Source organism: Hirundo rustica, chromosome 3 (genome assembly GCF_015227805.2).
Source record: "Hirundo rustica isolate bHirRus1 chromosome 3, bHirRus1.pri.v3, whole genome shotgun sequence".
Classification (NCBI taxonomy): domain Eukaryota; kingdom Metazoa; phylum Chordata; class Aves; order Passeriformes; family Hirundinidae; genus Hirundo; species Hirundo rustica.
The window spans coordinates 79580384-79594059 of record NC_053452.1 but is presented as its reverse complement, the minus strand read 5'-3'; the positions used below and the strand labels follow the sequence as shown (position 1 = coordinate 79594059).

Below are 13676 nucleotides of genomic sequence, written 5' to 3'. Positions count from 1 at the left end.
CTGGCACTCCTGTTCATGCTGTTCTTAAATTGTAGAAATAAATGGTTTCTTGCAATACTGAGAATCTAAATACATTCCTGTATAAGTTTGCCCAAGAAATCTTTGAGCTATTTGTGGGGAAAGTTGTCATCAAAATAAGGTAGGGTGGGCAAACCTGACAGTCAAACTTTTATCTGCTTTTGCCAGAGTGACGTTTCTACTTTCATTTGACTGCAATGTTTACAGGTTTAAACAAAAAAAACAAAACAAAACAAAAAAAGGCATTTTTTTAATCTCTTGAAAAAACTTACAGAAGAATAATATTATATGAAAGGGACTCGATAAAACAAAGGTATGATAGTATCTGTGCATGTAGGGAAAAAACCCTGTAGAAATAGGTAGTATAACTATCTCATGGGTAGGTGTGTCTCAATGATTTTTAGTTTTTGTGATTTAACTGCCTTAGCTATGGAGTGTAGGCTGTAAGTGTGAGATTAGTGTAGGTAGTTTTTTCAGGTCACAATTTAGCAGTTGTAAGAAATGCTGCGTATGTTTATGTAACTTTTTTTTACATAGGAAATAAAAACAACAACCAGCAGTGTTCAAACAACTGCAATGACTGTGTCACACAGCTGATGGTAGAGTGACAGAACAGGCAGGCCAGGGCAGGTGTCCTGTAAGAAGATTCACTCTCCTTGTGAAGTCAAAACTGCTTTGGTCTGATGCTCAGAGCAGTTCCAGCTGTAAAACACAAGAATATCTGCTGTGCAGGCAGTAATGAATTCTGCAGCTGTGTGCAAAAGCGTGTGTGTGTGTTTAAAGTCCTGTGAATGCAAACCCTCAGGTAGCTTTGTGAACACTGGTGTATATCACGTAACAGCAGAACAACTGAATGATCACAACTCTGAGACACCTTTGGTGCTGCTGGTGTTGTAAAGGCCCCTGATTCCATTCAACTGATTCTTGTTTTTCTGAACTATTTTATCACTTCTGTATTACAGATTCTGTCTTTTCCATATGGAGTGTATTCACACTGGCTGGCTGCTCTGCAGACACTGGGTTGAGAGCTGGGACTTAAATCAGTGCCAGCTGCCCCCAGCTCCAGCCGCGTCCCCTTGCTCTACCTCGGAAGGTGCTAACCCTTCTCTGAGGGCATGGTGGGCTGCAGGATGCTGGAGGACGATGCAGCACGAAAGCAGATTCTGTTAGTTGTACCTGTGTCTGCAGTGGAGCTGCTGTCTTATGGTGGAAGCCGTTTTCTTACTTCATTCCAAAGGTTTTGGCATGGTATCCCTTGTAAAGTCCTTACTACTGCTTTGTCAGCTGTTGAGCACCTTTCTATTGTGCTTTTACTGCAAACAGATGAACCTGGATTTTCCTGGAAGCGAGTACAACTACTGCTGGCATTGCAGGCTGCAACAGGTTTTCAGGCTCATACAGGCTGGTGATGCCCAGACTATATCAGAGGAAAGAGGCTTCTCCTGAAGTAGTTTGGGGTTTTTTTCCGAGACAACAGATCATTTCCACCGGATCATTTTGTAGAGAAACCCATTCCCAGGAAACTCAAGAGCTAAACTACTAGATCCAAGGAGAGTTCCTGTGTTTCCCAGAGCATTTAGTTAACGTTACAGGAAGTCAGGCTTTTGTTCATTCCTTATTAAATGTACATTGCAACTCATATTTTAAAAACTTAGTCAAGACAGTTTGGAAATATTTCTGTGTTTTAAATACTATTAAGACAAAGAACAAGTCTGAAAGTATTGCTACGTGGACCTGTCAATGCAGTACTGCTAATGAGTCATGCATTAAGCTGTGAAAGATGTAGCCATCAGTAACCTTGCCAAAGCATTTCCCAGTACTGGATATTTTGTGTTTGTAATTACCATTTCTGACCTCGTCCTGCAAACATGCAAGTATTTGCATATTCTTGTATTTATTGGTATTGAATGTGGTCAGTCTGCTGAGCTGAGAGATGTATGCATGCACTCAGGTACTCAGAGAATTAGGATTTCAGGGGCACAAAATGGAGGATGCACCATATATAAGCAACTGGCAATTACAGTCACTTGTTAAAATAGTTTACAGTGGCCTGTGAGGCACAAGAAGGAACATAGCACATTTCAAAATAAGTATAAAATTTTAGACTGCATATCCTATATTTTGCTGACATGTGAAACTTCCACAATTATTTATGCCACAGATGAGTTGCCTCTAATAAAAGAAGATTAAATTCCAGAAAAAAAAAATCAATTGTCCTTCTAATTAAAACAATTCCCTATTTTCTTTCTGTTAGCCTGTGAGACCGTACTTTCGTTTCATGTCAAAAAGAAAGCTCTGCGACTATGGAAGTTACGAATCTTTATGAAAAAATGGACCAGTATATCAAATTAAATAGAATGTACGCCCCAGGGAATATTATCCTGGAGTACTTGTCGATGGCATGGGTGTCGATCCGCATGCTGACGTATCTCTGGTTTTTCCTCCTGGCCGAGCCCCTCTCCGAGCCCAGCGCCAGCTGCACCATCATCCGGTCCTGCTTGTCCCCATCCTCGGACATGAAGTGCCCCAGCTCGTTCACGTCCCCGTCGTTGTAGCTGCCGTCCACCATCATGGGCCGAGGCTGAGGTAGGCTGCACGCACAGGCAGGCTGTGGGCACAGAAAAGGGCAGCAAGGGTTTGAGCCGCATCCACACGCTCACGGACATCCCTTTGCTCCTTCCATCCCATAGAGGTGGGGAAAGGCCAGGGGGATTCAGGCTGCTGGCATGCAAAAGGGAGAGCGAAATGGTGGAGCCGGGCAGGAGCTTTTTCCATCTGTGCTCCCATGTCTGAAAGGCACAGGTGCAGCCAGGGAGAGAGCAGGGCTGTCTGTGGAAAAGCTCCTTTGGCTTAGGCGCAGGTGTCAGGGTGTAAATGAAGGTTGGACCTACACCTTGCAGCTAAGAAAATCAGAGCAAGACAGAGGGAAACCACAAGAAGGAATGTATGACACCTGCCCCATTTGGAGAGATCTTAGGCTGAAATTTTAGTTAAAATGTAATATAACAAGGGCAGAATGGGAAAATTGGGACCACTGTATAAGCTTAGATTGTGCATAGACAAAAGTGGGAAATATCTGTCACGTCATCTGAAATCCAAAATGAAGAATCCAGCTGATTCTATCCACAGGTTTTAATCTACGGTATAAAAAACTATTTAAAGGTAAAATCCTAAGACCCATCCCATTTATACAGGCAGTGGAGGACTATACCTAGAGGGAGTTAGCCCTTGCAGACTTCAAAGAAAGAGGAGTGAGCTTGGGCGAGGCAAATCCTTATAACCCGCAATGCCTCACTGCTGGTGTCTTTTTGCATGCCCTGCATTTTCCCCAGGCAGCTTTGAATGTTCCACACCTTTTCCCTGGGGCAATAAAATGACATTGGAGATAAAAAAACACCTCACCTTGTCCCGAAGCTTCCTCTCCTTCCGCTCTTGCACCGTTGTCAGGTAATTCACAGCCGCATATTCCAACACCGAGAGGAAGACAAACACAAAACTGACCCACAGGTAAATGTCCACTGCTTTGATGTAGGAAACACGAGGCATGGAGGCATTCACCCCAGTGATGATCGTGGACATGGTCAGCACGGTGGTTATGCCTGGGAATACACCAGAAGAAGAGACCATAAAATGCTTTCAAACCAGACTCTTCATCACAAATACAGCACTTGTTACAATTTCCTGACATCTGAATTTACCTTGCAATATTTTTTTTCACTTTCAGGTGATGAGTTTCACTGCCTGAGGAGGGCCCAGGCAGCCCTGATTTGTAACTGGGATTTTCTTGTCTCTTGGGTGAGCACAGCTCTACTTCTGGTCTCAGGTGTTGCTAGTCTGTCTCCTCACCACATCATTAGCCTCCCACCCTACGGCCAGGCAGCAGCACTTTGGCCTTGTGTTGGCTGCACCCCATTCCAGGCTCAGGACAGTCCCTGGAGGGGTCCAAGTATATGGATTTGAACTCAGTTATCATTATGGGTCCCTTCCAACTCAAGATATTCTGTGACTCTACGATTCTGAGTATCTCAGCTTCTAGTTCAACCTCTCCACAGCACACACACAAGTGAAGCTGCTACTTTTACCCATTTCCCCTGTGTTTTCTGTATGCTGGACTTCTCCTGGGAAGTCCTGCTTCATGAGAAGTCACAGAAGGCCCCAGCTGACTCTTACACCTGGTCTATGCCTTCACTGGAGCAAAAGCAGGGAATATGGTGCCCCACATTACACCCTGGGTGAGCACAATGAGCACATGAGCATGGGCAGGAGCCCCTGTAGTTCAGCATTACCCTGGCACTGAGAGAGCCTCTCCATGGCCCTCTCATTTCAGGGGCTAATTATGTCACATTAGTGAGTACTTTGGAAATTGAAATTATGTTTATAAGCACAAAGGACTGAATTCACAGGAGTATCTAGGTGCTAAAAATACTGCTAAGGCAGTGCATACATCTTCTGAAAAGCCATGGCCCATACCTTTATGCTTCTTTTAATGATGTCTCGAGGCAATGGGTGCTGTTTTGAAATTCAGACATGAAAAACTGCCCTATTGCCATCTCTATTTTGTCTATATATTCTCTCCACTGAGGAATATGATTTTAAGAATAAATAAAATCCTGAGGCGTGTTGCCTGGAATAACGGGAAGCAAGCTTGAGCTCAGAATCTGCAAAAAACCAAACAGTACTTTGCTGAGGGCAAAGCATCCACTTTAGAAGAAGATTTATGTCCATATCACAGTTCTGCTCCTATGGTGACTCCTGTGACATATGGCTTCATCTCTCTGAAAGATGCTGCAAAAGGGGAAGCTGAATGCTTCACACTGCAGTGCAAACTCATTTAACAAGTTAAATTGCACAGCAGAGTTCAGCTGTGTTACCTCCACCCTCCCTCATCCGGCAAAACTCAATAAACTGAAATTTTGTCAGGGCTGCTGATACTGATTTTCACCTTCCACTCACTGAAGTCTCTGAAGGATACTGACACCTTGGCTGCACACCTGCCCTGTCTCTGTTTAGAGCACTAAAAGCAGAGTGGGATGTTTGTTCTCTGATTCATTTCAGGTGCATCTTGTGCAAACAGGGAAAGCAACTCCCTTGGCACTGCAAGGCACAAGGAGAGTTTGCACCATGAGGGGACACATGCTCTGTCCCTCGGGCACACGCGTGTGGCACAGCTTATTTCCATGCCTCGAGGCAACACGGGGGCAGTGCACGGCACCAGGGATTTCACCTTCCTTGGTGCTCAAGGCTGTGGTTGCAGCCTTTGTCTCTTAGTTCTGCTGATGACAAGATTGTTTTTACCTAATGGGACTCTGGCAGGAACTGCTCGTCGATCAATCCAGAAGGACACCCAGGACAACATGACCATGAGAGTGGCAGGGAAGTAGGTTTGAAGCAGGAAGAAGAAGATGTGTCGGCGTAATGTGAAGTTTATATAGAGGCGATTGTACCACCCTGTGAAACAGAAAGAATGAAAAAGAGAAGTTACACCAACATCAGAGTACTTTCAGATAGGGTGATGCTGCACCAGGGGAGAAGTGACTAACTTTCTTTTAAGGAAGCACAGTTAATGGCTGCAGATCATTACAATTTACAGAAAAACTCCTTACTGAACCAACTATTGAAGTCAAAGTATCTCTCAGGCTGTTATCCTCCAGAAAATATAACCTATGCAATCAGAGAGTTTAATTCAAGTTAAGACTTGCTGTGACCTTGAGGATTATCTTTCCAGACTGCATGACCATTAAGATGGAAGTGTGTGGCAGGGACAGCCAACTTGGTATAGAAGAGTGGCAGGTCTGATGGGACACAGAGAGAACCCCCAGTGGACAATCCTCCATGGCCAAGGTCAAGAGAGACAGTTTCCACCCCTTCTTCCCTCGGAAGGGGGGCAGGTGCTCTGGTTGCCCACCTGTGCTGCTGTAAAAGGCAAGCTTTGTGGTGGTGTGAAACTCTTGAATCAGGAACTGGGACAACGATATCCTCTCATCTGTTTTAAGGGAATCGTTCCCATTCTTCCAGTAGAGCATAAGGTCATCTTCAGTGTAGGCATCTAGAGAAGCAGAGCAAACTCAGGATAGTGCACTAAGACAGCTGCTACCACCCCCACAGCCCAGGGCGTGCCCACACAGCCCTCCTGGCTCTTTCAGAGCTCCCAGCTGAAAAGCTCAAATTCCCGAATGCCCCACACCTAGGTGGTGGGTATGGCTGGGGCAAGGAGTGGACTAGCTCATTGTCACAGCCCTCAGGCCTGATGTCTGGCACATTTTGTTAACCCTCCCATTTCTCTAATCATAGTTTCACACAAATAACATGTGTGTCAAGTAACCCACTGCATCAGGACTTCAAAAATTCTTTATTGTAAACCTAAAATCAGAAGCAAAGAACGGGAGCCTTAGCAGAAAGAGCCTGTTTCAAGTGATGAGAAGAACTATTTATCAATGGTCTGAGGCACACAGGAGGAAAAACTCTTGGGTAAATTTTCTGCCTACAATATACATATGAACATTACTTCATTTTTTAATACATATGGAAGTAACAGTAATGTTAATCCTCTCAGATGGGTTTAGTAGCAGCTCTTTTCACACAGGGAGAAAAAAATCACATATAAATGCAATAAAACAGAATTAAGATTGTCATTTCTTATTGCAAGCTTAAGAAGGAGAAGAAAATAATTCAAAAAAGCCTAAAGTTTAAAATGTTGCTATATGAAATCTGGCCAATTCATATATGCATCATACTTGGGACCAAGGGCATAAGCTGGGTTTATCTCAAATAGGACTAATAAGCATAAGAGGAAGGCAATTAATGTCTCCACCCCATTGTGGTATCTACATCACGGATGAGCAGATGGTGCCCGTGAAGGGTCATTTATCCATGTGTTTGAGGGCACCTGGGCAAACAGGTGCTGTTGGAGACTGCTGACCTGCAGGCAAGTGGCCCAGGGTCCCGGGGGGTGGGTGGCAGTGGGGCAGCCTGGCTGGCATTCAGGGCTGCTGGCAAGACAGCGCTCACAGCTGGTTTTTAAAAACACTTGTTGCAAACACCATCTAATTCTGGTGAAAAAATACCAGAGCTTTTCTTAGTGCTGAAGTCTGATGACTTTGGCTAGAGCTCCCATGAATGTAGCAGCAGTTCAGTTATTGGTATAACACAGTTTGGGTGTCCATGGGGTGCCCTTGGCTTCCCTATACCTCCACTTTACTTACAGCTTTCAATCTCCAGGGAACATGTCTGCGTGTCCAGGGGAAAGCGACTAAAATCCATGTTGCACATTGCTGTTACCGTAACTCTAGGAATAATAAAAATCACTCCATTAAAAACTTGTCTCCTTATATGACTGAAAAATAGTAAAGCTGTGAGTTTGGTCTTTTATTAAACAACTGCAGCCAGTACCATTCAACTGAAAATAAATTCCTTCTATTCAGCTAAAGCCATTCCACTTTAGTTAAAGCCATTTCTTCCTCCAGCAACCTACTGTTAAAAAAGGGGACTAGAAAGTTAGGCCAAAATTGCAAACTAGATGACAAAAGTATTGGAAAAGAAAACGAGAAAGGGCAGAAAGGACACTTCCCCCCGACAATCAGCAAACATATCTCTGCAGACAGCTGTCCTTTAAACAGATGCTTTGCACGATAAAATAATTTGCATTTATCAAAGCCATCGTAGTGCCATGAGGGATGCAGGTAATTTCCTTGCACATAGTGAATTTCCAGCTGCTCAGTGGGAACCAAATGATCACACATGGGAATCATCCACCAGAGGGCACAGGGCTGGAGCTGGAATGCAGCAGTGACCAGCAAAATGCTCTGGCTCATCAGTCAAAATCTCTGGCCTTTCTGATTAACACATTTTTAGTATCACATTATCTGATTATCACATTTTTAATAGCATAATTTAGTGTTTGAACTGGAAGCAACCATAAATCTTGACTTGACTGGTTTGGATTCCAGAGAAGCGAATGAAAATAAAAGTATAAATCATACTGGGGAAAGAATAAGTTATAGAAGAGTTAGTGGTAGAGAGATATCTGTCACATAGTGATAAAAAATCAATGCAATCCCTTATGTTAGTAGTCCTTCTGCACTAGTGGGTCCTCTCTGGTGTTGCTTTCCTGTCTGGATTTAGCCTTTGAGTGAAAGTGCTTGGCTCAAATGGAAGTTTAGGTGCCGGTGAGGTCTATGGTGGTTTCCAAGATGAGAAAACAATGTCTGGCAAAGAACCCTAAAACGGCAGACACCAAGGAAAAATACAATCTGCAGGCAAAGGGATTCAGCAAGGCAGACAGGCAGTCTGTCTGTCTGTTTGTTCTTACAGGGAGCCTTCGTCCTTCCCCAGTATTCACAAAGCATTGCAACATTTGCTGCTGAATAAAATACTGAAACAGCCAATTTGCTATTGAAGACATTCGCCACCACTTTGTACCGGGCAATTGTTTAAGCACAAGGCTGTGCAGCATTTGAGTAGTCTGATGTCCTGTTCTCATCTTGTTTAGATAACCACCAAAGCTTGCAATGCAGATGATTGGCAGAGTGTGTAGGCGTGCATGGTTTAGCTGAACAATGTGTCATGTCCTTGTCCTTTTTTATTGTACTCAGGACCTGACTAAACTTTGCAAAGGCCTAAAGAATACCTGAACCTTCTCTAATCTGCTGAGTGAAGAAAAAGCTTTGATAATGAGAAGGCAGACAATGTTCAGGCTATGAATTAAAATGAACTATAGGATAAAAATATTAAAGAACAAAAGAATTCTTGTCAAACTGATGCCCCCTAGGGAATCAAGAATTTCTTTGCTTGATCTTTATTGTAGAATCATAAAACACCTTGGCAGGTGTGTAACAATGAGAGCACTGGACTATTTTGTCTTGTAGCAAATGTCTTCATAAAAAGGTCTTAGAAGGACTTTTCTCCTAGAGTCCACAGTTAACGGAGGAGTCTAGTCCTGAAAATTCTACCATCTGTTAGAGCGCCCAAGAATTCGGAGTTTTCTTCACTGTCCTGCTGGATTTTGGGTCAGCCCGGGTCCAGCCGCTGCAGCTTCTCCAGCACTGCCAACTTTACCTGCCCAGCCACCCCCCTGCCTGCAGAAGACAGCCCACCGTGCCCAGCTTCCAGCCATCAGCGCCAGAGCTTCCACCGTTTGCCCTCAGAGTTCTTAGTTCTGTTTTACTATTATTATAATTGCTGTTGTTTTTTTTGTCTGTCCTCTTATATTTACGAGTAAAGGACTGTTATTCCTTTTCCCCATAGCTCTGACTGAAAAGTTTTTCTTTTAATCTTCCAAATTATAATAACACAGAGGGAAGGATTTGAATTCCTCATTTCCTAGAGAGGCCTCCCTCTCCTTAGCAGACACCTGTCTTTTCAAACCAAGACAACAGGCTAAAAAATTAGCCCCTCACCTTGTGGCAGGCTCAGCATCGCCTCTGCCACTACCAACATTCCCTAAAGACCTCCACAACCTTCACAAGCAGCGTATTCTGCAACTTTCCACGAGGTAAATCTATAAGTCTTGCTGATACTGACCTCCTATCAGTCAGGTTTTCCTTCTTTTTGTCCTTCAGAATATATTACCTATCATCTGATGCTTTGTCTATTTATCAGGTATTTTGTTATTTCATTTCTGTGGAGATGATGTTGACATTCTGGTACCAGAATATTGTACAGAAATTTCCTTTCTAATAGGTTTTTAAGGTTTTTATGGGTCCTTTGGCAATACTTGTTTCCTAACTGGATGGAGCTGCAGCCAAGTAAAACAGAAGCACAGATTTTATTTTCTTTTAGAGATTGCCAAAGCGATTGTCTGGGATAGAGTTGGTTTTTTTGGTGGTTTTTTTTGGTTTTTTTTTTTTTTTTTCACAGTAGCTAGTGGGGGAATACATCTTGGATTTGTCCAGAAAACAGTGTTAACAACACAGGGCTATTTTCATCAATGCTGAGTAGGGCTTCCGCAGTGTGAAAAGTGCATATTATATGGCTCTACGCAAGATATTTACTATATGTGTTATGTTGTGCTAATTGTTAATGTAGTATTAATATTTTGATAGTATGGTAAATGTAGTTTTGTAGTTAAAATGTAGTTTTTATGTACCAACCACAGGGAAATGTAAATCTTTCAAAGAAGAAAGAATTTACTACTTTCTTATCAGAAGAGACCAGCTCCTCCTGCTTCTCTCAGCCTGGTGGACGCCATAGAGATTAAAGGAAAAAAGTGATACTAACCAGAGACAATTCTTAGTTAGAATGGAATTTATGTATTATGTATAAATTATATGAATATTCAACAGGCTATTGCTTTTAAGACATAATTCTTTGTTAACAGGGGTCCTTCTTCAGAGCTTGTGGCTCGGGAGAGGCACCCAGATGTCTGTAACTTTGTTTTTATTGTCTTGTATTGTCCTAACTCTAAAACTGTTCAATTTTTTACTCTAATTCTATTTTTATAACCATCTTATTTACTATTAAACTTTTAAAATTTTAAAACAAGTGATTGGCGTTTATCACACACAGCATCAAGGCCTTTTGTGGTTCTCACCCCACCCCAAAAGGAAGGAGGCTGAGGGTGCACAGGGAGTTTGGAGGGGACAGCTGATCCCAGCTGACCAAAAGGAGATTCCACAGCATATGGCATCATGCTTAGCATATGAAGTGGGGGAAGAAGAAGGAAGGGGTGGAAGTTTGGAATAAAGGCATTCATGTTCCCAAGTGACTGCTATGTGTGATGGAGCCCTGCTTTTCTGGGATGGCTGAACACCTGCCTGCCCTCGGGAAGTGGTGAATAAATTTCTTGATTTGCTTTGCCCATGTATGGGGCTTTTGCTTTACCTAATTATCTGCCTTTATCCCAGCCAATGAGGGTTTTTTCCTTTTACTGTTCCAATTCTCTTCTCCCTCCCTCCAGGAGGGAGTGAGCCAGCAGCTACATGGGTGGCTGGCTGGGGTTAAATCATGACACAGATGCTCCTCACTTAGCATCTCCAAGCATGAAAATGTTAATTGTCAGAAATTTTAAAATCCCAGTTTAATAACATTCAGATTTACATCAACTGATGAACTACCTGGAAAATAAGGAAAAAAGCCGGGGCTGGGACCACACCTCAAGCCAGAGGACAAAACAATGTTTACCAAAACGTCTCCTGCAGAGAGCTTTCATGGATTTCACATGAAAAGTGAGCAAAAAGCAGGAAGAGCCAAACCAAGTATTTGGGTTGCTCTAACCATACATGGGAGTCACCAGGAGCTACATACCCTTGCTCTGAAGCTTGTCACTTCATGTGCTGAAAGATGTTACCTCTGGGTTTTTGCTTATCATTAAGTGGCGCTTGGTATATTTTATATTTCTTCATTATTGCTTTCAAAAATAGAAACTGCACATTTTGCTGAGCCCAGAGACTTTGCTGTGTAGTGAAGTGGCTAACTATAGATACTCTGGAGTTCTCTTTATTACCAGACACTGCCCTCTTATTTAGAATGTGCCCTGCCTCTTCAGCAGTGCCCTGTGGGGATTGCAGCCTGCTAACACCCGTTGAGCTGCTCTGAGGGTCTGCCACATCTGACTGCAGCTTCCCAACAGGAACAGGGGCTAGCCATGCTTACAAGTGAAGGACAGTGGTGGAACCAACAATGCTGGCACAGAAACTGGCTCATTCAGGCACTCAGATGTCTGTGGATAGCTAGCACATTCATTCTTTTTTATGCCTTTTTTTTTTTTTTTTTTTTTTTGTATGAAGTCATGCAAAAACACAATACAGGAATCAATTAAACCACCTTCTCTTTGCACTAATAGCTCGCATTGACCGAATGCAGTTTTACCTGAGGCTATAAAGTACCTTCCCATCTGGCTGGACCCGCAGCATGACATTGTCCGTGGTGGTGTCGTGGATGAAGGAACGCTTGGAGTGGACGAAGAACATGTCGGGGACCCAGATCTTCTTCACCAGCCTGCCATCAAAGGTCATGCTTTGGTTGTTGGTGCTGGGGAAGGACAGCCTCTCGTCTTTCCAGTAGTGCCTCAGATAAAGCGTCATGGTGAAGTCCTGCAGCAAACAGGCTTCTGTCACAACTTACACCTTATCAGCAGAGTAGTGATTGCTCCTCTCTGGGACAAACCATGAACTGTAAAGCACCTCTCCTGAGGGCACATCCACTCCTCGGGCTGCAAGGGGCATCACCAAGCTGCAGCTTGTTCATTCATCAGGTCTGACAGATTTAATGGGTTCAGACACAATGCACTTCTAAAGCTTAAACCTAGTACAGAATTAATAACTCTGTCACTGATGCCTCTCCATTTAAAAAGCAAGTAATGATCTTGCTAAGCACCATGGCACTTTTCTACAAAGCTGTGTGAGTTATCCTTATCTGCACGAGTTATCCTTATCCCTGTCTACAACTTCCTGAAAGGTGGCTGTAGTTAGGTCGGGGGTGTCTCTTTCTCCAGGCAGCAACTGACAGAACGAGAGGACACAGTCTCAAGCTGCACCAAGAGAAATATAGGTTGGATATTAGGAAAAAGTTCTTTATGGAAAGAGTGCTAAAGTACTGGAATGGTCTGCCCAGGGAGGTGGCGGAGTCACCATCTCTGGATGTGTTTAAAGAAAGGCTGGATGTGGCACTTGGTGCCATGATTTAGTTGAGGTATAAGGGCATGGGTTTGACTTGATGATCTTTGAGGTCACTTCCAGCCTAGTGATTCCATGATTCTGTGTTTCTGTGAGTTAAAAAGTATTGGCTCTGAAAATATAAAATATTCTCCATTATTATTTTACTAACAGCCAAAATCTACCCTTTATTTTTTTTTTTTTAAGCCAAGGCCATCTAGTGGTTTTCTCATGTTGACGAGTGTTGCAACATGACATTAGAGGAGGAACAGGGACAATATTCAAACACCACGGGAACTAATTCAAAATCACAATGTTTGATTAAAAAAAAAAAAAAGAAAAAAAAAAAGAAAACAACAGGTTTGTTGTTTGGGTTTTGTTTTGTTTGGGGTTTGTTTTGGGGTTTTGGGTTTTTTCTTTAACTTCTAAGTCCTCAATGTTAATTCTTCCACTTTGCTTTCAAGTCCCAAAGTATTGAGGTACCTCGCTCTCTTTAGTGCACTACAACACCAAAGCTTTTCAGGGGCTCTCTGGCCACCTTCACAAGCTTTCTCCTCACCCAGGACAGGTGAAAGCTCAAGATACCCATGGCTAGCTGTCGGGGTGCCAAGAGCACTGGAGTCAGGGAGTCAGCTGGAGGGGTCCCCAGTTCTGGGGAAAATGCTCACCCCTGAGGCGAGATGACTGCAGATTTCCCAGCCCACATAAGAGCTGAAATAGCTGCAGTGAGAGGAGCCTGACATGCCACCAGTGTGTCTGCCAGCCACCAGCTGTGCTGCCACACAGCCTTGTTCCTGGCTCAGGCATGGGAGGAGGTCCAGTGCAGGCTCTTTAACTGTCTGTGAATTAGGAGCACAGATAATCTGGGGCTTCCTGTGAAACCTTCAGACCTGTTTGATAATTTTGCTGAAAAGTCAAAACATTTTGAAAAGTATTCTGTATTGGGGAGTGATTTATTTTCTCTTCCAAAGGAAAACCTGAGTTACTGACAGACTCTATGGGTCACAGAATGTTTGGACTGGAAAAGTGCCCTTAAAGACCATCTTGTTCCAATCCCCCTGACACTGG

General features: G+C 43.3%; 1 protein-coding gene across 1 annotated transcript in view; it reads right to left on the bottom strand.

The window, feature by feature from the left end:
* Positions 1–320: 320 nt before the first annotated feature.
* The window catches only part of GABRR1 (gamma-aminobutyric acid type A receptor subunit rho1), a 29970-nt gene continuing 16614 nt past the window's right edge, over positions 321–13676 (bottom strand). The window contains exons 5-10 of the mRNA XM_040059807.2: positions 11824–12047; positions 7221–7303; positions 5924–6064; positions 5314–5466; positions 3421–3617; positions 321–2626 (exon numbers count right to left, since the gene is read on the bottom strand). Of these exons, the coding sequence (XP_039915741.1) occupies positions 2339–2626; positions 3421–3617; positions 5314–5466; positions 5924–6064; positions 7221–7303; positions 11824–12047 (1086 nt within the window). The 3' untranslated portion in view covers positions 321–2338. The remainder of the gene's footprint in view (positions 2627–3420; positions 3618–5313; positions 5467–5923; positions 6065–7220; positions 7304–11823; positions 12048–13676) is intronic.